This window comes from Cucumis melo, chromosome 1, assembly GCF_025177605.1.
Source record: "Cucumis melo cultivar AY chromosome 1, USDA_Cmelo_AY_1.0, whole genome shotgun sequence".
NCBI classification, from domain to species: Eukaryota; Viridiplantae; Streptophyta; class Magnoliopsida; order Cucurbitales; family Cucurbitaceae; genus Cucumis; species Cucumis melo.
The window spans coordinates 332,492-356,698 of NC_066857.1; the positions used below are offsets into that span (position 1 = coordinate 332,492).

General features: G+C 30.0%; 3 protein-coding genes across 6 annotated transcripts; 1 reads left to right on the forward strand and 2 right to left on the reverse strand.

Moving 5' to 3' along the window:
* Nucleotides 1-386: 386 nt before the first annotated feature.
* On the forward strand, nucleotides 387-4,674 carry LOC103495224 (zinc finger protein ZOP1). 3 transcript variants are annotated; one of them, XR_538844.3, is made up of 7 exons: nucleotides 387-740; nucleotides 1,259-1,459; nucleotides 2,705-2,801; nucleotides 3,149-3,244; nucleotides 3,338-3,718; nucleotides 3,913-4,181; nucleotides 4,292-4,674. XR_538844.3 is itself a non-coding variant. In XM_051083181.1 (6 exons), the coding sequence occupies exons 1-5, from the start codon at nucleotides 732-734 to the stop codon at nucleotides 3,697-3,699; spliced, it is 765 nt and encodes a 254-aa protein (XP_050939138.1). In that variant the 5' UTR covers nucleotides 454-731; the 3' UTR covers nucleotides 3,700-3,718; nucleotides 3,913-4,674. The 3 variants fall into 3 exon arrangements, 2 of the variants coding, with proteins under 2 accessions (XP_050939138.1, XP_008454929.1); XM_051083181.1 differs by having other exon boundaries at nucleotides 454-740; nucleotides 3,913-4,674; XM_008456707.3 differs by having other exon boundaries at nucleotides 455-740; nucleotides 3,338-4,674.
* A 5,866-nt stretch (nucleotides 4,675-10,540) lies between these two features.
* LOC103495225 (uncharacterized) lies at nucleotides 10,541-12,086 on the reverse strand. Its single transcript, XM_008456708.3, has 2 exons — nucleotides 11,444-12,086; nucleotides 10,541-11,340 (listed from the first exon to the last, which is right to left on the reverse strand). The coding sequence occupies exons 1-2, from the start codon at nucleotides 11,885-11,887 to the stop codon at nucleotides 10,681-10,683; spliced, it is 1,104 nt and encodes a 367-aa protein (XP_008454930.1). The 5' UTR covers nucleotides 11,888-12,086; the 3' UTR covers nucleotides 10,541-10,680.
* A 6,290-nt stretch (nucleotides 12,087-18,376) lies between these two features.
* LOC103495226 (uncharacterized) lies at nucleotides 18,377-23,278 on the reverse strand. 2 transcript variants are annotated; one of them, XM_008456711.3, is made up of 7 exons: nucleotides 22,725-23,278; nucleotides 22,065-22,139; nucleotides 21,756-21,991; nucleotides 21,410-21,668; nucleotides 19,373-19,552; nucleotides 19,080-19,235; nucleotides 18,377-18,983 (listed from the first exon to the last, which is right to left on the reverse strand). In XM_008456711.3, exons 3-7 carry the CDS (start codon nucleotides 21,950-21,952, stop codon nucleotides 18,810-18,812), a joined length of 966 nt encoding a protein of 321 aa, XP_008454933.1. In that variant the 5' UTR covers nucleotides 21,953-21,991; nucleotides 22,065-22,139; nucleotides 22,725-23,278; the 3' UTR covers nucleotides 18,377-18,809. The 2 variants fall into 2 exon arrangements, with proteins under 2 accessions (XP_008454933.1, XP_008454932.1); XM_008456710.3 differs by lacking the exon at nucleotides 22,065-22,139.
* Nucleotides 23,279-24,207: the final 929 nt, after the last annotated feature.

A 24,207-nucleotide genomic window follows, 5' to 3' on the forward strand; every position in this document is an offset into this window, starting at 1 on the left:
TTTTTATGATTACTATTTTTGTTTTGAAACTTTTTTATTCAATAATTATGCTCATTTTGTTTGAATAAAATAGTGATTACAAATTTTTTCTTTTTATCTTTAATTTTTTTTATTATTTATTTTCTTGGTAATGAAGAATAATTAACCAGCCACATCTTTTACGAAAATATAGTTAAATAAAATGGAGACCAAAAGCTTTTGATTCTAAGCTTTTCTCCACCAATTTCATAATTTCGTTTTATCGTTCTATCATGTGCATACATTCTTAATACTCATTTATATATGAATTAATTTTTGCATAAAACCATTACATTTGAAATAGATAAAATACAATTATAAATTTATAAGATTAGTTTCAGAAATCATCATTCAATGATAGTTGCAATTATACCAAATTTTTTATAACCAAAAATCGTCTTCAAGTGTATTAAACTTCCGTGATTATATAATTTTGGAATTGAAAGTTTTAGAGTTTAATTTTTATGATCCAATAAAGTAAGATAAAATTCTAAGAAATAAAAAATCGAAATTTCCATCTCCTCCGCCCACCGTCCCGATCTAACCTTTCATGGCAAGATTTAGGGTTTAAGATTTCTTCTACGTTCTGCGTCCAATTTCTCCCAATTTCTTCGATTTCAAAACATATCCGCCCCTTCACGCTTGTTAATTACTCCAATATTTGCATTCAATTCAAGTTCCAGTGTATATACAATTCCGCCAGACGCTGAAACATGACTGAGGTATTAATTCCTCCAAATTCTTTTTTGTTTTCCCGCTAATTCTTTGTTGATATTTTGTTTTGGTAAGAGGGTTGAGAGGAAAATCATTTGCTTATTTTATCTTTTTACTTTTTTGCTTCTTTCATTAGTTTTGGAAAAGTATGTTTGATGTATAGTTCTTGAAAGCTTGTGCATTTGGAAATTGAAATATTGCTTCACTTTTATGTCGGTTGTCATGCCAGTTCTCATTTCAATATTTGGTGCAAGTCGTAGTTTTTTCATCTTTCATGTTTACATTCATATGTACATATGTTTTTGTACATATTCACCTCTCGTTATGAACATTTTTATTTCGAATTTTTGTCTGCGTTTTGATTCACTTTTGGGAGTGAAATCTATGATCTTTCTTTTTTAATATATTCTGTGTTTGGAGTTCTGCTGTGTGGTTAAACATTTATTTTAGTTAGAATGATTATCCATGACAGATAGAATGCTAACAATTCGTTTGTTTGTTTGTTTTTTTTAAACCCCATTCCCAGTATTGGGTTAGTCAAGGTAACAAATGGTGCGACTTTTGCAAAATATTTATTTCAAATAATCCTTCCACAATCCGTAATCATGAGCTCGGTCAACGTCATAAGGACAATGTTACCAAAAAGCTTGCAAACATGAGAAAAGAGAACGCTGCCAAGGACAAAGAACAAAAGGAAGCCGTACGTGCCATTGAGCAGATTGAGGCGGTAAGTGAACAAACATTCTATTCCTCCTATCTTAGTTGCTGATTAAGTACTAAGAAGTCATGGGTTCAATCCATGGTGACCACTTACCTAGGGACGAGCTATCTTGATACTCAAATATTGTAGGGTCAGGTATATTGTCCCGTGAGATTAGTTGAGGTATGTGTAATTTGGTCCGGACACTCACGGATATATAAAAAAAAAAAACAAAGTACTAAGTATATTAGTATGCATCTGTTTCAACTTTCAAATCTTGGTGGCTTGGTTCAATTCAGAAATATTTAAGTAAGCCTTCATGTACTAAAGATTGAAATCTCATGATAACTTTATTGTAGATAAGGATAGACATAGAGTTGAACCATCTGGTTTCTTTGCATCAGTACTGCAAAGGAACCGAGCTGTCTGCATGCATCCTTAGTCTTTAGCTCAACAAAGGTTAGCTTGTTGTTGAATAAGTGAATTGTGAAAAATGATTCCAGTTTCTGCTTTGAACTTGACCTGTTAATTTCGTGTAGTTTCCCACAGCGTTCTTAAATTCTAACGGTTGTATCTTGATTATTAATTTGAGTGTAGAATGTGGGCTTTTGAGTCTGACAAAAATGCGTAGTAAGAATAGATAGTAATGCCCTACTATAACTAATTTTTCACTATTGATTTTTCTTACTAGAGTGAGAATTTTCTTGAGTATCTTATCAAAATAACAAAAAGGATCCTGTCTGAGCATGGTTGTCAACAGAACTAGTATGCCAAACTCTGGAAACTTTCTTATTTATCAAGTTCGTTTTTTTTTATGGTGTGCAGGGGTGTGTCATTTTATGCTTTTTATGGAGTGATCGTAACAGTCAAATGTTTAGGGGAGTGGATAAGGATCCTTCGGACCTCATTCATTTTAATAGTTTTTTGCGGGCTTTGATCTCAAAGATATTTTGTAATTTTCTATAGGTTTGATATTTGCATGGTTGAAGTCCCTTCTTCTAATGGGAGTTACTTTTTTTGTGGGCATTTTTTTTACTAATGCACGTGTATTCTTTCATATCCAACAGTTTTGTGTTAGTGTGATTGTGATATGGATAGTTTTAACGTAGGAGTAAGTGTCATAATTTTTAAGTTCACACAACAGGGGTCAGAGTCCTGAGTGTATGGCCTCGGTATATTCATTATGTAGTAGCAAGAAGAATGTTTTGCTTAATCCATGAACTTCTATTTCTTTACATTCTTAATCCCATTTTTTTTTTCTCAATTCTGCAGAAAGCCAATCGTAGTTACCAGAAGGACATAGCAAATTTCCGGGAAGCTAGAGATTCTCATGCACTTCCTGTTGATGTTCAAGAAACTGGTGACGAGAGTAAGTACTGCAGAGTAGCAATTTGTTTGTTTTAATTTTTTAGAACTGAAGGACATAGATGTACAACGTGCAGAACAAATCCTTGTTCAAGTAAGGTTGCCAATTTATTCGTTTTAAGAAACATGCTTCTGTAACCCTCTCCAGAACTGTCTGAAAATAAATGCCTTGTGATTGATTCGCATTTGAGCATCTATTTGACAGTGCTCTGAGAATATCATTTAATTGATTTTTGTAACAACCTGATCTACTTGAGTGAACGTTCTATGTAATTGGACATAATAGTACGTGCACATTTATTATCATCTTGATTGTATTCTTCAAACTGATACAGCTCTCAATGATGACAGAGTGGGAGCTTGACAGCACTTCGGGCTATTATTATAATGAAAGCAATGGTTTCTACTATGATTCAAATTCTGGCTTCTACTACTCTGATGCCATTGGTAATGATTCCTTTTCAAGTTTTAGCTTCTCTCTTTCTTTTATGTTTTAGAATACGTGTGCTTGTTGCTTACCAAGTTAGTTGTCTGCAACAGGCAAGTGGGTAACACAGGAAGAGGCACATTCTTCGCCTCAGTTCTTTTTGGACTCCAAACATAAGAAACCAATTTTAGGAATGCCATCATCAGCCTCTGCAAGTACAGCTATAAAAGACAAAAATGTGGATAAAGCGGAAGGTGGTCCTCCACCTGGGTTGGTTGTTTCAGCTTCTTTAAACCCGAAGCGATCTGTTAAAGGTGCCCCTTCATCAATTGCTGTTGGTAAGAGGAAGAGGCCAGATGAGAAGCAAAAGGCCATATCTGAAGAAGAAAAAGCTGCACTCAAAGCAAGGGAAGCTGCGAAGAAGAGGGTTGAAAAGAGGGAGAAGCCACTTCTTGGCCTTTACAGATTGCCTTGAAATAGGCTGTTGCTCTCAAGTAAATTTCTCTACCATCTCAAGTTTGCAACATTCATTGTCTCCAACCTGTAAACTGATTTTTCTCTTTATGATTAATTAGATTGCTTAACTTGAGCTGGAAGAATATTACTTTATGAAACTTGTTCTCTATCACCCGTTATTGTTATAATCTTGCGTTGCTTTATTGTGGGGTTTACATGCATACATCACCAGGAATATGTGGGGATGATATATTCTAAAAATCGGCCTTGATCCATGTCTGCTTGGTTACTGAAAAGATGAGAAACATTTGAGGGAAGAAATCCATAGCCAATCAACTTGAGGGCATGAACGGATCTTGCTTTTATTGTGGATCTGTTTGTTTACGGTTACAATTGAGCCAGATTCATGTACTGTCAAAGGCTATGTGAAGGGAAACTCCCTAGTGTCTATTTGTCAGATGGGACAGTATCTCCCTGTTCAGAAACCAAGGCTTATACAAGGTGAAATTAAGAGGAAAACGGAAGATACTACTTCGTATATTGTATTTAGAGCAGTAACATTTGTGATTAATACTTTTCAGCCCTTCCTTGGTTTTTCTCTCTATTCACAGGATAACTGAGAGCATGAATCCTAGACGAACTAATTGTTTCTCAGCTCATCCATCACAAAAGGACTTCCAACTGGTTTGTGTTGACATGTTGTACTATAGAGTAATGTCAGTCATCAACCCCTAGTTTTATTTCTGCATTTTTCATTTCTGTTATAGTAAACTCCTTCCCCTTACTTTCAAAGCTTTGCATTTGTGTTGTAATTTGCAAGCGAGTCTCTCATGCTTTTATCTTTCATACTAATTCTCATTCAGGTTACAATGTAAAGCACCATGATTGGCTAACTGGTTGAGGAGGTCAACTTCTTATTTCATATCTTTGTTGCTACTCTGTTGATGTGAATGTGTAGAATTTATAGGGGTTAAATACTACTTTGGTTCTTTTACCTTTGGTTTTGGTTTATATTGTTTCGAAAGATTTATTTGTTTTTTTAATTTGGTTGGTTTTAATTCTTGTGCTCTCAAAATGTCCTTTTTGGTCCCTATACTTTTTTTTCTAGAAAAATGGCATTTTCATTTTGTTTTTGTTTCTAACTCTCAAAAATTTTATAAATAAACATTTGGAAAGTATCATCACTCAAACATATATACTTTGGTGCATCTTGGATATTGCATATCTTTCGTGTATCATATCAATTCTCCAATCAAATTTTATCATAGAGTATATTCTTTTTATTTTTTTCATAAAATAGTTTAATTATTTATTTAATACGAGTGAGGAGAAAAGGGTTCTTAAAATTAACTTAGCTCGATAATTGGTATAGTTTGTTCATGAATGTTCATTCCCCTTTACTAAAAAAAGTCGGATAAAATTGGACAGTGGACTACAAAGCCTTCATGAAAAATTAAGTTTAATTGTTTGGAATACAAATTTGTTAAAGTTTAAATGATACATTTTCTTACACAGCCAATGCGTATTTTCTACATAAGTTATACATTTAAATAAAATATATGAAATATTTATTTTAAAATGGATATGGTTGCAACGTTAAATTATAATTGTCCTCACCACTTAATGTGCACCCAATAGAAATAATTAAACAAAGAAGCATATATATATATATATAGTGTGTGTGTGTATTTTCACTTGGTTTGATAGATGAATAATGGATTCCCCCTTTTCTCAAAATAGTGACAAACTATGTGGCTACAACTATAACTATAATACAACCAAACAATAATTATTTCGAGTCGGTCCTATGCCTTCAAATTTCTTATTTTAATATTTAGTCATTATGATTTTAAAATCCCCACGATAGTCTTTCTTGAGAAAAGTTTTATCAAATTAAGTAGACAATATTCTAATTATTTTTCTTCAAATTATACAAACCAAAATTTTTATAATTTTAACTCTCTTTCTATATAGAATAACATAATTGAAATCTAATTATTGAAGAACAAAAGATGTAGTTCATATAAAGGCAGGTGGGATTTGTTTTGGCATGCTTTGTGGGTCCTTACATTCCCATATTCATTTAATGCATTATCTTATCACATCAAACTTTCGTCTTAGTACATTATTTCTTTAATTAATTAGGGCTCTTCACACCTCAACTCAAAGTCAAAAGTGATTTCCCCTTTTTCATCACATTCCAATTGTGTTTTATTTTCAAAAGAAACAAATTGTTTGTTTGATTTGAGATCTTCCTCCAAATTGAATTATTCTTTTTTTCTTTTAATCAACATATCATTTATATTGACTTTGCTTTATATTTGCATCTTTTATATATATATATATATATATATATATATATATATATATTTCTTTTAAGTCGTCGTCAAATATTTATGGCTTAAATTGATTGGTTCATAATTCAATGTCTTTAGGTTGCTAATTAACCTGAAATCCGCTAAAATTAATTGATGACTTGAAAACTATATAATATATCAAAATAATAACGATAGCAACGATAATATATGGATGTAAATTAATAAAACGTGACATTGACATATCCGCAATATAAATTATGGACAGAATTGGAATTATTTTGAAAGAAAAACTATAGAATATGCATATTAAAATTAGATGAAACAGCAAGACCATAGCCTATTTACTTGCTAAGCCAATGACTTTGGAGAAGAAAATATTGAAGAAATTTGACTTCTGAAAAATGGCTTCACCAATTATCACAATTAAAATTTCAGTGAATTTTTCGAATATGATTACAGATGAATTGACATAAATATGTATGATTAACACTTTGAGAATTAAGGTAAAATCTCTATTTTGTATAGAAAATCAGTAAACATTCAAATTCGTATATATTAAAGTTTAATAAATTTCTTAAAAGTGATGTTTATCTACTTTTAATTTGTATCCGTAAAAGTTTATGACATTTTCAACCAAAAATTTTTTTTTTAATGAATATGAACATAAACATTAGACTTAAAATTTTGTATATGATAGATAAGATGTTAAACTTTTAGAAGGTATTTTGTTAATGGAACTCAATGTTCGGTTTACCAACTTCAAGATGCAAATCGATTGATAATTAGAATGAAAAATGCAAATTTAATCACACCCAAATCTTTAAATAAGTTTGAATGCCACCTTCAAAAAGTCTGCCTAATAATTTATTTAATTTTAGTGTGATAAAAAAAAATCGCAAAGAATGACAATTCAAAAATATATATTTTGATAGCATAAAATTCCCATAGTTCTTCTTAGGTATTAGAAAACTCACGTGAGGATTATAATTTTATTAATTAAATCTTTAAAACCTTATAGGTGAATTTATTTAGATTTTCAATTGGATTCTCACTTAAAAATTGTTCGACATCAATTTCAATTTGAGAGGAGTAATTTTCAATGAGTTTTATTTTATTTTATTTTGATACCGTAACTTATGTGTAAATTGCATTAAATAATGATTTCTATAAACTTTGTGTTATTTGAGAGAAGACTTCTTTAATACATTTATTATTAATACATTATCAAACAAATAATCTTAATTTTGATTTAAACGAATTCTTTTAATATAATAAAATGAATCAAGATATTTTTAAAATATAACAAAATTTAGTGAAATTAACTTAATAATAATAATAATAGCAATGCACTCTCATATTTGAATTTAAAATTTTAATTTATCGTATTAGATCTTCATCAATATGTCAAATATTTTCATCCACGTTTTATGAGTCCAACATCAATGTAAAAAATAAATCAATATTATTTTATTTTATTATAAAAACTCAATGAAACGTAAGAAAAAAATGTCATTAATGTAATTTTAAATAGTTTTTTATGGTTTTTTATTTTATAATTTTTTAAAAATATTTTATATATTACTATTTTCATTAGTTGGATATATAAATATAAGATAATAAAAATATAAAATTATTTATAAAATGTAGTAAAAAAATTCAATAAAATTTTACTATATTTTATAAATATTTCAATATTTCACTCTTCTTCTTTGCAATACTTTAAAAAATGATACTAAAATTTTATTTTACTCAATGGATAAGGAAATTCTAGAAGGGCCATATATATAAAAAAAAATTGGCATGCAATGCAACTTTTTTAAGTAAAATAATTGTTGTACATAAAAAAGAAAATCATATTAAATATTTATATTTTGCTTGGTGGGCAATGAAATTCTAGAAGGCCAATATGAGTATACAAAATAATTAATTACAGATATTGCATCACATAGTACTTATCTTAATCTCATTGAATACATAATTATATAAAATAAATAGACTTCAAATTTTTTTTTAATTGGCATCGTTTTCAACTATTTTTTAGTATCATGCAAATTATTAATTATATGATAAATTCTTTTAAGTTTCGTGTAAAAGCAAAAGAACTTACTTAAGCAACCATTATAATTATTTTTATACCCAAATTAAAACTCTATTCAAAGTAGAAGATTAAAGAAAAATAATATATTTAGTATATAATATTGGTTTGTTAATACAATGCTCATTGAATCAAATTTGGTTGTGAGGAAATATATGAAGAAATATTGTTATAAACTATCTATCTTTAATTTCCAATGAATAGCCTAAATTTGGCTTAAATTATGCAAAATTTTCTTATGTTGAGAACCCAATTTTAAAGTTAAAAAGTACAAATGGAAATTCTTCAAAAAAAAAATGTAGAGGTGGCGTAATTGGGAAAGTCAACTAAATTTCAAAGGTATTTTGATCTAATTTAATATTTTGAAAAAAATATATATATATACAATTTTGATCCTAATTTGATTTCTATTGAGTTTTCAAACTTAAAAAATGTTATTATTCTTAAAGGTTTTGCTTTTGATAACATTCTATCTATCTCTCCATCAAGTTTTCTAAACAAAACTAATAGTAAACGGATGTGACACATCTTTTTAATTAATAAAAATGTGTGATGTCCACTTTTATGTTAATAATTAAAGTAAAATTCGAAGAAGGTACCAAAATCAAACTTTCAAAAAAAAAAATTAGAAGTGTATTATTAAACAATAAAAAAGGATAAATTCTTATAAAGATTTTGTAGTAAATAGTTTGAACTTTTTGTTATATTTAAACATATGGAGATCTTTAGAATGGAATATAAATATATAATTTGGATGTGGGCAATAGGGAGTTGAAAGGTAAAAAATAAAATGTATGATCATCATTTATCATTATGGTATCATATGCACATAAATGAGACAAATTTTCCACAAAACATAATTTGTAAGTTGTGTTCATGAAACTGCATCATGTTCATGCATGCCTTTGGCTTCCCAATGTTTTTCACAATCAAATTTAATTATTTTTAAATTCCCACCTTCATTTTTATTTTATTGTAAATTAATTATAAGATAGGTTTGTAAATATTAATTATAATTAATAACTTTAAATTCCCACATCTTATGATTTTGAGATATAAGATGGTTTGATTCATGGTTAAATAAACTATGAGAAAAAAAGGTAATTTCATAATGTTAAATCGTGAAATTGAAAATAACTTATTTTAATCTATTTAAAAATTCTATACATAAAAAAATAACTATCTTCTTGAAACAAAATTTATTAAATTATTTTGACATTCTTGATTCATTTTAGTCTATATATTTTTTTAAAATGTTCATTTTGATATTTTAAAACTAAATTAGAAAATGAAAATAAAGAATTAAAAGGATGATTTTCTAAATTACAAAGACCACAATAAAGCTAATAAAAAACCAAAATAGTATAAAGTTTTCCATTTTATTTGGCCACAGAACTCAATAGGGGTATAGGGTTTTTCTAGGAGACAATAGTTAGAGTTAGATGATATGATTAATAAAGATTACCCCACATTTTAATTACAACATGTAAGCCATTGGTACCTAACTTGTAGAAATTTTGAGTTTAAGGGTGCCATTTTCTACAATGTATGGTCCCATTCACTTGTGGCTTCAATTCCAATGTCCCCTTTACTTTATGCATTGTCCCATGCATAAAATCATTACGTTTTATATCCTAAGATTTTTTTCAAAATTCTTAATATCAAACTTAACCATATTTCTCTCTCTCTCTCTTTTTTAATTGTATGTTTTCAATATCAAAACTTAATCATATTTCTTTATTGGGGATGATCATATGCAACAAGTATTTTTATTTGACAACCTGTCTAGACATCACTCAGACCTAGCTAATTACTCGATCAACAGGATTTTCAAAAGGTCACCTCATAGAAATTCACATAATTGCGAAACCGATCAAAATGAAAAATACATCTTGTTGGTATAGGTAATAACTTTCGATTATGTAAAATTTTTCTTAATCATACTTTCTTGATCATACTTTAATATCATCGTAACCTCTCTTCATTTAGATGCATGTGATCTCGATTCATCATATCCCCTCGTAAACTTGAAATGTCACACTCATTTCATTCAATATTTGATACTTCATTTTTTTTATGATGTATTATTTTATTTCATATTACCATAACACTCGTATCTTCCTAAACACTACTAGAACATGAGATACGTAACGAGCTGATGAGGAAACGAGATCGAAACTCTCCGCAACCAACGGGTTTGATTTGTTTGTAAAAGAACATAAACTAGTTTTAGTAGGCTCTGGTAGAGGGTTTGCACATAGATTCTATTACTGATTTAAACTATTATGATATAAGGAGCAATATTAATATATAGAACAAAAAACAAACATTTAAAGAACAAATATATACAAATTGTGGAACCTTCAACGTTAGAGAATGAAAAGGTAATAAATAATGAGGACTTACTATATATGTGTGTGTGTGTGTGTGTGTATGAACCATATAGATAAGGATTGGAAGTTGTAATTAATTGATTGGGTGGGAAAATATACAACTTACGAAAATTGTATCTGCATCAAAATAGAATACAACATTGAATGAAATTAATATTTTGTTTTTGAGAAAGGGAAGAAAGAAAATATTACGATCATGCACGTGCGAGAGAGCCAAAGCTTCTTGAGAAACTTCGTTGCATAGTAGAATTGAAGCCTAAGCAGCCCAAGAGTCCATGTTTGTAAGGCAAACTCGTCTTCTTCCTCAATTCCTCTGAAACTGCTCTGTTTGTTTTGTAATGCAATTCATGAGCCGAAATTGCTCCTCTCCTTCTCGAACTCGACACGGAGCTCAAGCTTTCTATTGATCGGAAGCTTGAGTTCTTCATCTCCTCCACTACCTTCTTATCCGTCGCTCGTCCTTCTGATGCACTTCGGAAAAGTAACAGGTCTCTGATTCTCCACCTTCTCTGTCCTCTGGAGAATGAGAATGCCGACAGAAATGATGCCGATGATGAAATTGAGTGTTGTTTCTCGTTGTTGCTTGTGGTGGAAGGAACCATGGATTTTGTTCCAATTTCTTGATCCGGATCCAGTATGATGTCGGAGACTCGTAGTGGAGATAACGATCGGCTTCCGCTGCGTTTTATGGATGAAGACGACCGTGAGGAGGAGGAGGACATGTTCGTTCTTTCTCTCCCTCGCTTTCCGTCGCCGTTTCTTTGTGTCGTTGCTTTGAGAGCCTCTTCCAATGAATCGGTATCTCTCCGGCGGTGGTGACGAGGAGACAGCGCTTCCTGAGCTATTCTCTTTCCCTGTTGAAATTCAAACGTTCAGTAAAATTAAATAGAGGGGAAAACAGAGAGATAGAAAGCAGAGATCTATATTCGATTAATCAGCGATGAATTTCTGTAATACCTGAGCAGTTCTCGAGGATGCTGGGGATGAGGAGATGGAATCAGTTACTCGATTAGACGGCGGAGGTTTTAGAGCCCTGATTTTACCGCAATCGAAAAGCTCATCAGCCGACAAAGAAGTCCGTTCCAACTGTCCACTGAAATCGAATTGAAAATCGTCATCAGCAACACTACTAGAAGCATCGCCTCCAGATTTCACAATTCCAGGCAAGTCCTCCCAGAGGAAAGGAATTTCGGAGGCGGAAGAAGTCCTTCCGTCGACATAGGCAGAATCAAAGTCGTTGAAGTCGTAGTAGAATGCAGCGGCGTGTGAAGGAGAAGTAGGAGCGCTGGAGAAGAAGAAGTTGCCGAAGCGCTGAGGACTGGAAGGAGCGGTCATGTAAGGAGAAGAGCAAGCGCTGTCGAAGTTGAAGTCGACAGGAGAGACCGGAACCGCCACTTCCATTGAGAACGGGGATATGAGGAATCTCCGCTATGGAAGTGGTTTAGGGTTAGGTGGAGAAAAGGGAAGAATAGAAGGATTTATAACAATGGCGGAGGGAGGTTGAAAAAGAAGAAGAGAGAAAGAAAGAGAGGAAAGAGAGAGGAAAGTTGAAAAGAGAGAGAGTGGAAAAATATTGACTGAGAAAATTGATTGAAAGCCAACACAAAGGCCGCCTTATAACAAATCCCTTCCCCACTTTTCAAATATATGACTTTCTTTTTTTTCTTTTTTAAATTGTAATGTTATTTAAATTTAGTGCCTATGATTTGTTAAAAAAATTATAAACTTCACAAAATTATAGGAATTAATTATGAAATTTTATCAAATTACTAAAACTATATTCTAACTTTTTAAGTTAGGAATTAATTAATTGAAAAAAAAAAATCATGTAGACTTGTTTTGTAATTACATTTTATATTAAGAGAGTTTTTAATTTAGAGATTATATTTTAGTACATTTTTTTGTTTTTAAAAATATCAATAATTATTTTTGGTGACTTTCATTTGTAGACATAAAATTGGTAAATTAATAATAACTTTGTTGTGATTTAACTAAAATTAATATACTATTTCAATTATTTTATTTTGATATTTAATATATTTTTAAAATTAAAACTAATATAAGATAATTGATATAAAATATTTCATCAAAGTTTAACCCAAAAATAATTCATATATATATAAAGTTGGATGACTCCAAATGTTGTGGATATTGGAGAATAGGAAAAGGAAAAGGAAAAGGGATAGACATGAAAGGACAAAAATTTGAAATCTAATTAAGAAGAAGCCAATTTTGTACTAAAAATGGATCTAAAAGTTGGTTAAGCATGACTTTTAAAATAAAAGTGATTTTACATTAATTAATTAACAAATTATCTAATTTACCTAACAATTTAAACCTTAACATTATCCTACATACAACTCTAAATATGCCCAACAATTAGGTTTTAACTATAATATATTTTCGAGAAGGATAAGACATCATTTCGTAAATTTAATTCATTATTTGTCCATTACCAAAATTGATGGAAAGCATATATGTTATGTTAATTTTTCTTTTTAGTACAAAAATTTAAGAAAATGAGAGACTAAATTAAGTGAAGTCATATCAATTACCACTCAAATAAATTTAAAATACTATAAAATTTAGAGAGTCACATATTGAAATAACTTGAATAATGACACATAATTATCGTTCCAAATATCATAATCTTCTCTAAAACTGAAAAATCAAACTTTAAAACGGTAAAACGAGTAATTGCATAATGTTGATTCAAGCTAAAGTTTATTAAAAATGGGGTAGTTAGTTAATGTATTCTAAATTTTAATGACCAAAATATAAAAAGGGAATCGTCAAAAATGACAAAATATTCAGACTATTTAAATTTAAGATCTAGTTTAATGAATTTTTATTCTTCACTAGATTTTTATCGTAGAATGTAAATAGTTTGTACGTTTTTTTAGTATTCTCAGGGAAAAAAACCCCAAGATAACTTGGGATAAACACAAACTTAACCTCATTTATATTTTAATTATTGAATTACAAGAAATAATTATAAAAAAAAATAGTTGGTCAACAAAAGTCTTCTCTCATAAGTTATAATTTGATTATAAATTTTTTTTAAAAAAGAGGGAAAATGGTTGAAGCCAATAAGCATGGTGACCTCATGATCATTTGTTTTTATTTTTTATTTTTTAAGAACTAATTTGTTTGCTAAACACTTTTTATTTTGTAATTTGCTTTGAAAAATATTTCTAAAAATTATAGCCATCATTTCCGAACACCTCTTTTTACTTTTCAATACTTTGATAAAATTCCAAACAAAAAAAAAAAAAAAAACAATCTTTTACAAATTAGAAATTTTTAATTAACAAACTTAATTAAAGAAAAAAGTAAATTCCTAAAGAATTTGATATTTTAATGAATGATATCTAAATAAATTTGTAAAAAAATTTATTAATAAAATTGGTTGGTTTTATTTTATTAAAACAAATCTAGAAAAAAATATATATAGAATATTTTAAGTCAACGTTACATTTCATAATCAATTTTTTGTTCATTGATTTTGAAATTTATGTTTGTTTTCTTAACTAAACACTTAAATTTATGGTTGAATATAAGAACAAAACAAGTATTTCTTTTGGTTTTTAAATTTTGATTTAATTTTAAAAACTGCTCTCCTAGAAATAGTTTAAAAACAGAAAAAGCAAAGAGACCAGAAAATTTGTGGTTCTAAATTTAAATTTCAAAAAATAATATAAATAGTAAGGTATGTAATTTATTAAAAAAAATTAAACAACAAATAAAATGATTAACGACACTTTTACGTATATCTAAATTTCTTTATACTTTTTCTCTTCAAAATTTAAGTTAAATTTTAGAAAAAAAAACAACCCTAAACTCGATTTTCTAAAACCCAATTTTGTATTTAGAACTTAACCAATAAATAAAAAGTTAGGGTAAAAAAATGATTAATTAAAAATTTGACAATATCAAATTTCTAAAAACATAATTCATTAATAAATAAGGCACTAATTATCATCGTTTAATCTTCTAAATTCACAATTCTTTAAAAGAAAAATCGTTCGGAGGAGAAAGGGATCATTTTCATATTGGAATCGGTTTAATTTTTTCATTCAAAAAAATGGTAATAAATGTGTGTAATGATAGTTGATAAGCAAAGATATGAACATTGATAAGATATTAATATAAATATGAATGAGTAGTTGTAAAGTGAAAAAGGCAAAGCTCCAAACTCATTGCATACTTTTAAACTGCATGCATTGCCAATACAACCATTTTTCTTACTTTGGGACCTTCATCTTTCACATTTTTCTTTGATTATCTTTTCCTATTTTATTTTTCCTTGAAGAAAAATATATATATATACTTTTAACTTTTTGGCTGAGTGCTTCAAAAATAGAAGAAGACAGACAGACTGTCTTTTTTTCCAAAAGAAAAAAACTATCTTTTAATTTCTCCCTGGATTTTGTTTTTTTTTGGTATATGGTTCTTTGCGTGAGATATGACGAAGACTTGTACACAATTTTGCTTACACCTTTTATAATCTTAGTCATCGTAACCTAAATAAAAAAGATCGTTTTACACGAGATAAAATCTAAAAGAGAGACAAAAGAGATGGACTGGCATATCAAGAGTCTAGTAAAATCCGTGTTCGATCAATAGTTAGTGTTTATGACTTTAGAAAAGACTTTGATTGGTTGAGACTCATGAAGGAGCTTAAACGATTCATAGAGGACCTTAAACGAAAATATTTCTCAATAATTAGTTAATTGTAGAAGAAGAAAATTAATGTTTAGAGAAAGAAAAATCATTTTAATTTATTATTGCGAAGAATTTACTTTATAACAAAAGAAAAATGCATAAAAAAGCATACGAAGAAAAAGTGGATAAAGAAAAAAGTATTTTTTATATAGAAAAAATATAAAAAATAGAAAATTAAAGGAAAATTATCAAAAATAGCAAATTTGATAAACTATTTACAAAGTATAGCAAAATTTTAGATTATATCAATGACAGACATTGATAAATTTCGATATGCTATCAATCATATTGATAGACAGTAATAGAAGACTATCTATATCTATCATTAATAGAATCCAAAATTTTACTATACGTTATACGTCGTGAAGTATTTTAATTTATTAAAAAAAAATAGTACGAAAGAATGGAAGTTTAGGCCCAAAAGGTATGGGCAAATAATTGCAAATAACAACAAAATTTGAATTCACACTGTGGTAATGAATTTGGATATAAAGAATGTAATTGGTGCTTAAAAGATACATAAAAATGGAGAGTTTGATAGAGATGTTGAGAGAGATAATAGAGGGGGGGTTGGGTGGTTGGTGCCCAAAAAGTCCACATTTTTGGCCCAACCTCCCCCTTTTACTTAACCTTTTTTTTAATGTCCGATCTCATCTACCATTATTTATTTCATACTAATATATATATATATATATATTTACCTTTTTAACTTTTCAAATACTTTTTCTGTTTTTCTTCTTCTTTTAATTTATTGGAAATTTAATTTCAATACTAATGAGATAAAAAGCAAGTGATAATGATGCGAAAGCTACGGATCAAAGAAAGGAATTAACTTAGAGCCAACCAAATTGGGTGTGATCCGTCCTAACGCCAAGCTCAAGCTTGTTGAATCATGACCCAAAGCCAATTTAATTAGCATATCTCGATGTCGATCAATGGTTAGTGTTTATGCCGTACTTATTCTTGGTTATTTTCTGGAAATTTTTTACGAAAAGAATACAAATTTACCAATCGAACCACTCTACTAATCAAAATTTTAGTTGATGAATTTTAAAGCAACTAGATCAAGCTAAATTTGTTTTAACAAAATATAATGGGATAGTTAATTAAATACACCTATATGTGTTCTCATTGTTCATGTGCCAATAAAAAGTTTAATATTACTTCAGTGAACTTTTCAAGAAACGATAACTTAGATTATGTGGTTCGTAATGATTTAGTCTTAATATTTTCGATTATGTGACAATTTAGACAATGAAGTACTTTACTATGTCACAATTTAAACATATTTTAAAATTCGTAACAATTTAGTCTTTATTTTAAAAATTAGGTTTATGACTAAATTGTCACCTGTTGAAGTTCGTAATTTATTTCAAAACATATATTTTTCTAGAATATCAATATATTGTATTTGTATACATTAGTTGAATATTATGATGCATGTTGTAGCTTAATATCATGACTTTAATTTGAGGAACAACTGGTTGGAACAAGACAATAGGTTCAAATTGGTTCTATGGACGACTTCTTTTTCTGCCATTCATCGTTGATCTGACTAGCTAGTTCTTCTCCAATGATCGATTTCTTCTTCAAGGGCTAGAGCGAGAGATCAAGATGTTGTATTCGTAAATAGATCGTAAAAAAGAGCAAGAGCAAAATCGGAATCAAGAGGTTTGAAATGTGGGCATTGGGTGCGGGTTGAAGAATTATTAAGTACTAACCTTCCATTAATCATTAGTTAAAGGATCTTTTATATATATATAAAAATATATAGTTTCAAAACGAGCTTAGTTCAATTGTAATTGGTATGACCTTCATTTTAGAGATAGAAGGCTCCATTATCTCCACAATTATTGTACCAAAAAATTCTTATACCAAACACTTTCTAATAAATAATTTTGTCACCTCATAACTCTAATTTTTCAATTTTATGTTTACTAGATCAAGATTCAAAAGTTTGGAATCTAAATTTGTTCTTCAACCAAAAGTTTTAGAATGCAATTAAAATGTATGTGTGTATATGTATATTTTATTAAGTTTTGACCAAAGTCAACTTGGTATCCACCAAACATTAAACAATATATAAAAAAGTGTCATTTATAACATGTGGTTTTGATTGATTGTCTTAGCCTTTTGTCTTCTTTTCTTTTGAACGTCAAGGTTTTAGAAACAGTTGCATGTGCAATTGTGTAATCCACCAACAACCCTTAGGAAAAGAAAAAGAAGAAGAGGAGGAGAGTCAATTATGAAAATTCCAAAAAAAAAAAAAAAATACCAACCATTTGGTTTTTTCTTTGGGAGATTTTGATTGAGCAATGGATCAACTCATGCATTATAGAAGAAGCAAGGTTAGGAAGAATAGTTTTTCGTGTAAACTAGTTAAAATAGTTTCTTTTCAATTTGTATTGGACAAGATCGATCATCTAGATTTATGGATGAGCATCGACATCCTAAAAAACCGATTTGAACGACCAAAATCGACTGAATTGACATCCGATTATAGTTTTATTGAAAATACGGTCCATTTGATTAAAATGTTTCGAAAAATGGACCAAATTGACTGCTTATTACTTGAAACCGATCAAACCTAATATATATTATAAATATTTATGTAATATAATATTAAAAATTATTTATATTATATATTTATTATTTAATATTATATAAATAAATATAATATAAATATTTGAAGCAAAAGCCCAATGGGTCATTAAGGACGAAAAAAACTGACAAGAAAACTGAATCGCGGTTTCCCTTAGTATAAATTAACTATGTTGTTTTTTACCTCAATTTTTTTTCAAAACCACCCCAACCGATGATCACATCTACCTAGAAATACTGATTAACACAATTAAGTTTTTATTCTAAAAAACTAGTTGGTACATATTTAATCCGAGATATCTCGAAAATTTATCTTTTCAAAGTTATCAATTAGTTTGGTTTTCTCGTTGAAATCTCAACCAATATTAACATTGGGTTTCTATAAAATTTCAAATAATTTTTATAATTATTCCAAATCATACAACAAATCTTAACTAATTTTTTTTTAGAACTTTTACAGTTTTTTTTCAAAGCTAAAAAAAGTTCTTAAATAGATAGATTAAATGAATAATAATAATAAACAAATAAAAATACAATGTTTCAACGTAAAAATGTTAAAACAAGTAATCAAAAGAGTAAATCAAATTTCTTCAGATCCAATAACAAGTGTGGGAAAAAATGTCTGTGGTCTTTACAATCCCCCTTCTCAAAAACAAAAACAAAGGCTACATTTCATACAATAAAAAAAAAAAATTATGGAACTTCTCTCATGATTAGTGGTGTTAAAAAATGTTGAATCCAATTTGAGAAGAGAAGATGTTAAAAGAATGAACTGAATATTACTGACAAAAAGAAATAAAGAAAAAGGAATAGAGAATAAAGACAGAAGATTTAAATCTCTAAAAAACAAACAAAATTTGGCATTGTGCCAAAGCCAAAATTGCAACAAAAAGGATGCCTCAATTCCTCCTCCTGTTGGTGATTACTTATGGCACAAAATGATGATGCTCTATATACACCTTCTTAGCTTGCTTGCCTGCCTCTTCAGTTTCGTACGTTACTTCCGGTAGTCTGCATTTAAAAAGTTCTCGTATCGGCTTCCCCGAAGTGCCTTCTGAACATCTTCCCAGTTCTCGATTTGATTCGACAATGGACCACGGTGTATCTTCACCTGACGACTCTTCAACTTCCTTCGTGGAACCTTTAGAAAGTCTTGAACATCTCTTAATTTCTACGACCATACACAGGAATTCGGTAAGAAAATGGCTTTAGCAAAAACAGAAAGACCAGAAAGGAACTCGGTTTTAGGATTTGAGTAGTGTCTTACAGTGCGGTTTTTAACTACATCTTCGTAATACAAAACAATGTGTCGGGTGCTCTTGAAGTACTCCAATGCTTTAGTTGTTGTATCTTCTACTTGCCTCAAATTGGGCATCAACAGAGTGGCATTAATTAAAGGTTTGTACTTTGCGAGTATATTTGCCTGAAACATTTCTATAACCAGCTGAGACCTTCCTTTCTATAGCTATAATTTAGTATGTCCGAGAAATTCTGGAAATCTTCTCAAACTGATTAAAGATGAAAAAAATGCAGTTATTGCTTGAGATATAAGAGCAAAACCTCGTGATTTGAATGCACGTGAGACTTGTGGGTTCCATTCAATAGCTTGGCGTCTCGATCATAAGAATTCGCTAGTACTGAGATCATTCTGCGTAGAAGGTTTCTGCGGAATAGAAAAATAGCAGAAACCCCACGACGTTTGAAGTACTCTACTATTTCTACATGGTGTTGCATCAACCCCTGCAAATAATGACAAGAAGTTGCAACACCGTTATTTTTCCATCCATGCAATCAAGAGCTCAAATTAGAGACACGTCTCAGTTGTGGTAACAATAGGAAATAAAACATAGAATTGAATATACATGATCGACTAATAGAGGTATTTGACCCAAGAAGTTGGAGTTGGGAGAGTAGTTTTGCTATAACTCAACTCCTTATTTCGCTTTGGCCTGAGCTTGTGGCCTCTGCAACTAAAAAATATCAACTTCATATCTCATGAACTCCCTCCACACTGAACAACTTCCCAAACTACTCAACTCCACCCTCTCCTCAAACGCCTCCAAATGCCCTCAAAGAACTCGAAACTTGGTTTTTAGAAAATTAGAGTAGAGGTTTGAGCCTAACTTATGTATATCAGGAAAGAGTACTTAATAAAGCAAATCAAAACCTTAATCCCAGAGCAAAAAAATAATATTGTCATGAAGAGACAAACTAGTAACATAATCATGATTGCTACATGGAGAAAATGACTCAACTTGGTCCAAAATGAACAAAACTCAACCTTCTAATCAACATCACTCTCCTGAGAAACGGCCTATAGATTTCCTTTAGTAAGTTGTTTAGTACTCATGCAGATACCCAAGAACAAAAATACATCAGAACTTCAAAATGTTTTCATCAACTTTCCTTTTCCGTTCCTAATAAGAAATTAGAGTTCAGTAAACAGTGTAAAAGTACCAGGTGAATTAATTAAACCACGCACGCAAGCCTGTAACATATCCGACATCATAAAACCTGCTCTATTTTACATTCCCAATAAATTGTATCTTGTAGCTACTTCCTCATTATTTTTCCATGGACATATTTGAAGCTTGGAATTAATGGCCCACCTCCCCCTCAGAAACGTAAGGGTAGAAGTGCACTGCCATAATTCCCTAGATAACAAATTCTGTTTAATAAACAAAAATCCTTGATCCAGGTACGTCAAAAAGTTTGAAGGTTATGAGAGCTTTGTACAGCTATGTACTATGAGAGTGTGAATTACACCAAAAGAGAACGTTAAATAAAACCAAATCCAATATAAGTGTCAAAAGACGAGATTGAAGATCTGCCCATTTCTTTCACTTCCTACCAAAGAAACTAGAAAAGAGAATGCTCGAACAGAAGCCACTTTTATGAAAAATGTACAAGAAAACCATCAACTCTTACAACTGAATGCACTGACCAATCTAATAAATGCATCAAACACATTTAGCTACACTACGAAACTTTTTGTCTGTCACAACATCAGTGCAACAAATAACTATACGTGTTGAGCAGAATAAGGTAGCAATGATCTATTATTGGTTTAAGGAGATCTATAATTACGAAACCATATGAAAATATGTGGTTTGTACAAAATAAAGATTCACATGTAACATATAAAAAAGAACAGAACGAAACTTTCAAAAAATCAACAATGAAATAATGAATGTGACATATGATAAGGTTCTTTTTTTTTTAGCAAAACAACAACTTTCATAGAGAAAGAATGAAAGATATGATAAGATTCATCTAACCCACTGTCATAAGGTGTACCAAACAGGTTAGCAAAAAGGTGAATGGAAATGGATTCAATTTTTTATTATTATTATTATTTTCAAATATACCAGAGACCCACTCATATCACAAGGCATCATACACCAAATTAGAAACCAACTAAACAAGCCAAAACAAGATAACATATATAAAATGAATCAAAATGGTGTAAGCATCATGCAACACAAGTGGCTGCCCATCAACTTATGGCATTAAATCCTTGAGTATCTCACTCAAAATTAACTTTCCATAGCAGAGTACTGCAATGAAAGCAAATGAATTCACAGTGTTGGTTGTTACCTGATTAAGCATCCACTTAAGGCCAACAGCTGCTGTGCACTCATTTTTTGAAGCACTAGTAAACCAGTCCAGATTGTAAACTTTATCCAAAGTTTCAACAATGGTTGAAATATTACTTCTCCTAACTTTAACTGAGAATATCTCTCCATTGGAACTTATATTAGTATGATTATTTAATAACGTCTCAAACCAACCACTGCCTGATCTCTGCATAGACAAAATGGCAAAGTATCGAACCGGGTGGCAAGCACATTCAGCCCTGGAAATGTGCAGAAAAATTTATTTGTAACCAATCTATTCAATTTTAATTTTAAGTCAAACTACAAAAATATATAATTCCTTTCACCTGCTATATGTTGTAGGTTTAGGAAAATGAACAAAAGGAACATCTGAAGGATCAATTGTAGGCTTTGAACAGGGCATGTCAATAACTTGGACTTTCATAAAACCGACCTTCGATCTGGTGCTAATTTGTTTCAGACAAACTGAGCATATAAATACACCACAGACCATCGCAAAGACCAAGACAATCATCCTTAGCATCAATGGGGATTTCTTGGGGACCTTTGAAATAAAAGTTTCCTGCCATTATGAAAATCAATGTGATGCAAAAGCTACAGCCTATTAATCAGAGATTAGGACCAAACAAATTCACCTCCCGACTTCAGATGGAAAACTTTGAATTTAAAATCCATAAAGGTACTAGCCTTGGTCATCCACATGCTAGACCCTAAAAATTGGGTTCCAGTATTCAGAAAGGGATAAATGCACCAAAAAACGTGGGGATTTCTTGGCATTATGAAAAGCACTGAGATGCAGTTATTAAAGCGTGACAGATTCAGCTCCCAGACTCAAGATGTATAAGACTGAATAAAAATTAACAATAATAGCCAATAGGGTCAACGTAGAAATTACTCAAGAAAAGATCCTAGGATTGAACATGCCCACATGCTAAACCTTTTAAAAAAATAATGGGTTTCGATGTTCAATAAGGAACAGATGCATAAAGGGAAACATAAGAATATAATAACAAAAAACAAAAATCTTGAGAACAATCAGAAGCAATGATCTCAAACTCAAACCCACCCAGTTGGATTCAGTTTGAGCTCTAATGTAAATGACAAAATCAAAACCCGGAATTTCAGGGATTGAAGATAGGTTAATGAACAAACAGATCACAGAGTTTATCACATGATAGAAAGATTAGAGATTTCTTTTATAAAAAAAAAGCTAAAACATGGGTTAATAACCCAAGAAAAAGACAACAAGAAATGGATGTTAACAGGGGTATAATGTGTGTTTTTTTTTTTAATACCTTGGTCAATGAAGAAGGATCGTCCGCCATTCTTAAGATGGTAAAAGGGAAAAGAAGGAAAAGGGCATTTGGGGGAGCTCAGAATCTTCTTCCAGCCCCTTCTTTTGGCTTTCCCTTTATTTTCTTTCTGGAACTTTTCTCTCCCATCGCTCTGAAATCTCAGTCAAATAACAGAAAAAAGAAAAAAGGGAAAAAAAATAAAATTGAGATGAAAAGAGAGAGAAAAAGAAGGGGGCCAAAAAAAAAAAAAAAAAAACAACGAAAAAGGAGAAATTTGAGAAAGAGTGAAGAGAAAAAGGAAAAAGAAATTAATGGGTTTTGAGTCTTTCTCGTGAAGAACTTTAAATGGATTTTGAGGCCCCCCCAAGGCTCCGACCGTTGCAACCTCACTTTCTTCTTCTTCTCCTTCTTCTCCTTCTTTATTTACTTATTTCATCTCTTTTTATTTCATTTTCGGCCTTTCCGATTTGCTCAGCCTTGGCTTCGGCGGCGCCGCGGTGGTGGATTCTTATTTGCCAGAAAAACGACACCGTTTTACTCTTCTCTCTCCTTTCTTCTTGGTTATAATTATAATAATAATAATAATAAAAAGGCTATTTTACTTTTTGCATGTAAATCATTGTTCTCTTTTTTGTATATCATCATTCATATTTAAATTAATTAATTAACCCCAATAATATTCTTGCCCAATAAATAAATAAAAATGTTCCAACCTTTTTTTTTTTTACTTTTCACGATGTAAAATTTTGATGTGCTCCAAAAAAAAAAGATTTGCAATTATTGCTTTATATTCTTTTGGGCATAATTGATAAAATGTACCATCAATAGATGTCATTACAAATTAGGTGTTGATCATCCTTACATGTGATTTGGATTCAAAAACTTTCTATTTTTATGATCCATTGCTGATATATTGTTTATGTAATAAAGTAATAATCAAATTTTGTAGGGTTAAATAGGGAATATAATTTTTCTAGAGAAAAAGTAATGCGATGAGAATCTAAGCATAGCTTCTTTTATTAAACACTATTGATTATAATCACTATGTCATGTGAAATATATAACTTCTAAACTTTATATATATTAATAGAAATTATATACTTATCTTTTTTAAAAAAATTCAATTATTTGATGTGTTAATAAGTTGGTTTTGAACCTTTGACTGCTTCTTAAAACGTTCTTTTGTTTTGTTTCGTTTTGTTTTTTAATATTCTATAATTGTTGGTTAATTATTTTAAATTAAGTTTTTGCTTATATCGGTCAAATTCTAAATTTAGTTGTTTCGTTCGATGATTTTTTTAAAAAAAAATGATCGGCATTGTTGTGTACTCGTTCAAAATTGTTTTTCTTTTGACTTACTTTCCTATGGTTTACATTACACAAAATATAAACTTCCACACCTTATATATCTACCAAAAAAATCATAACTTCTTACGATATTTTTAGTTAAACTTCCACTTTCCAAGCATGGTTCATCATTCCA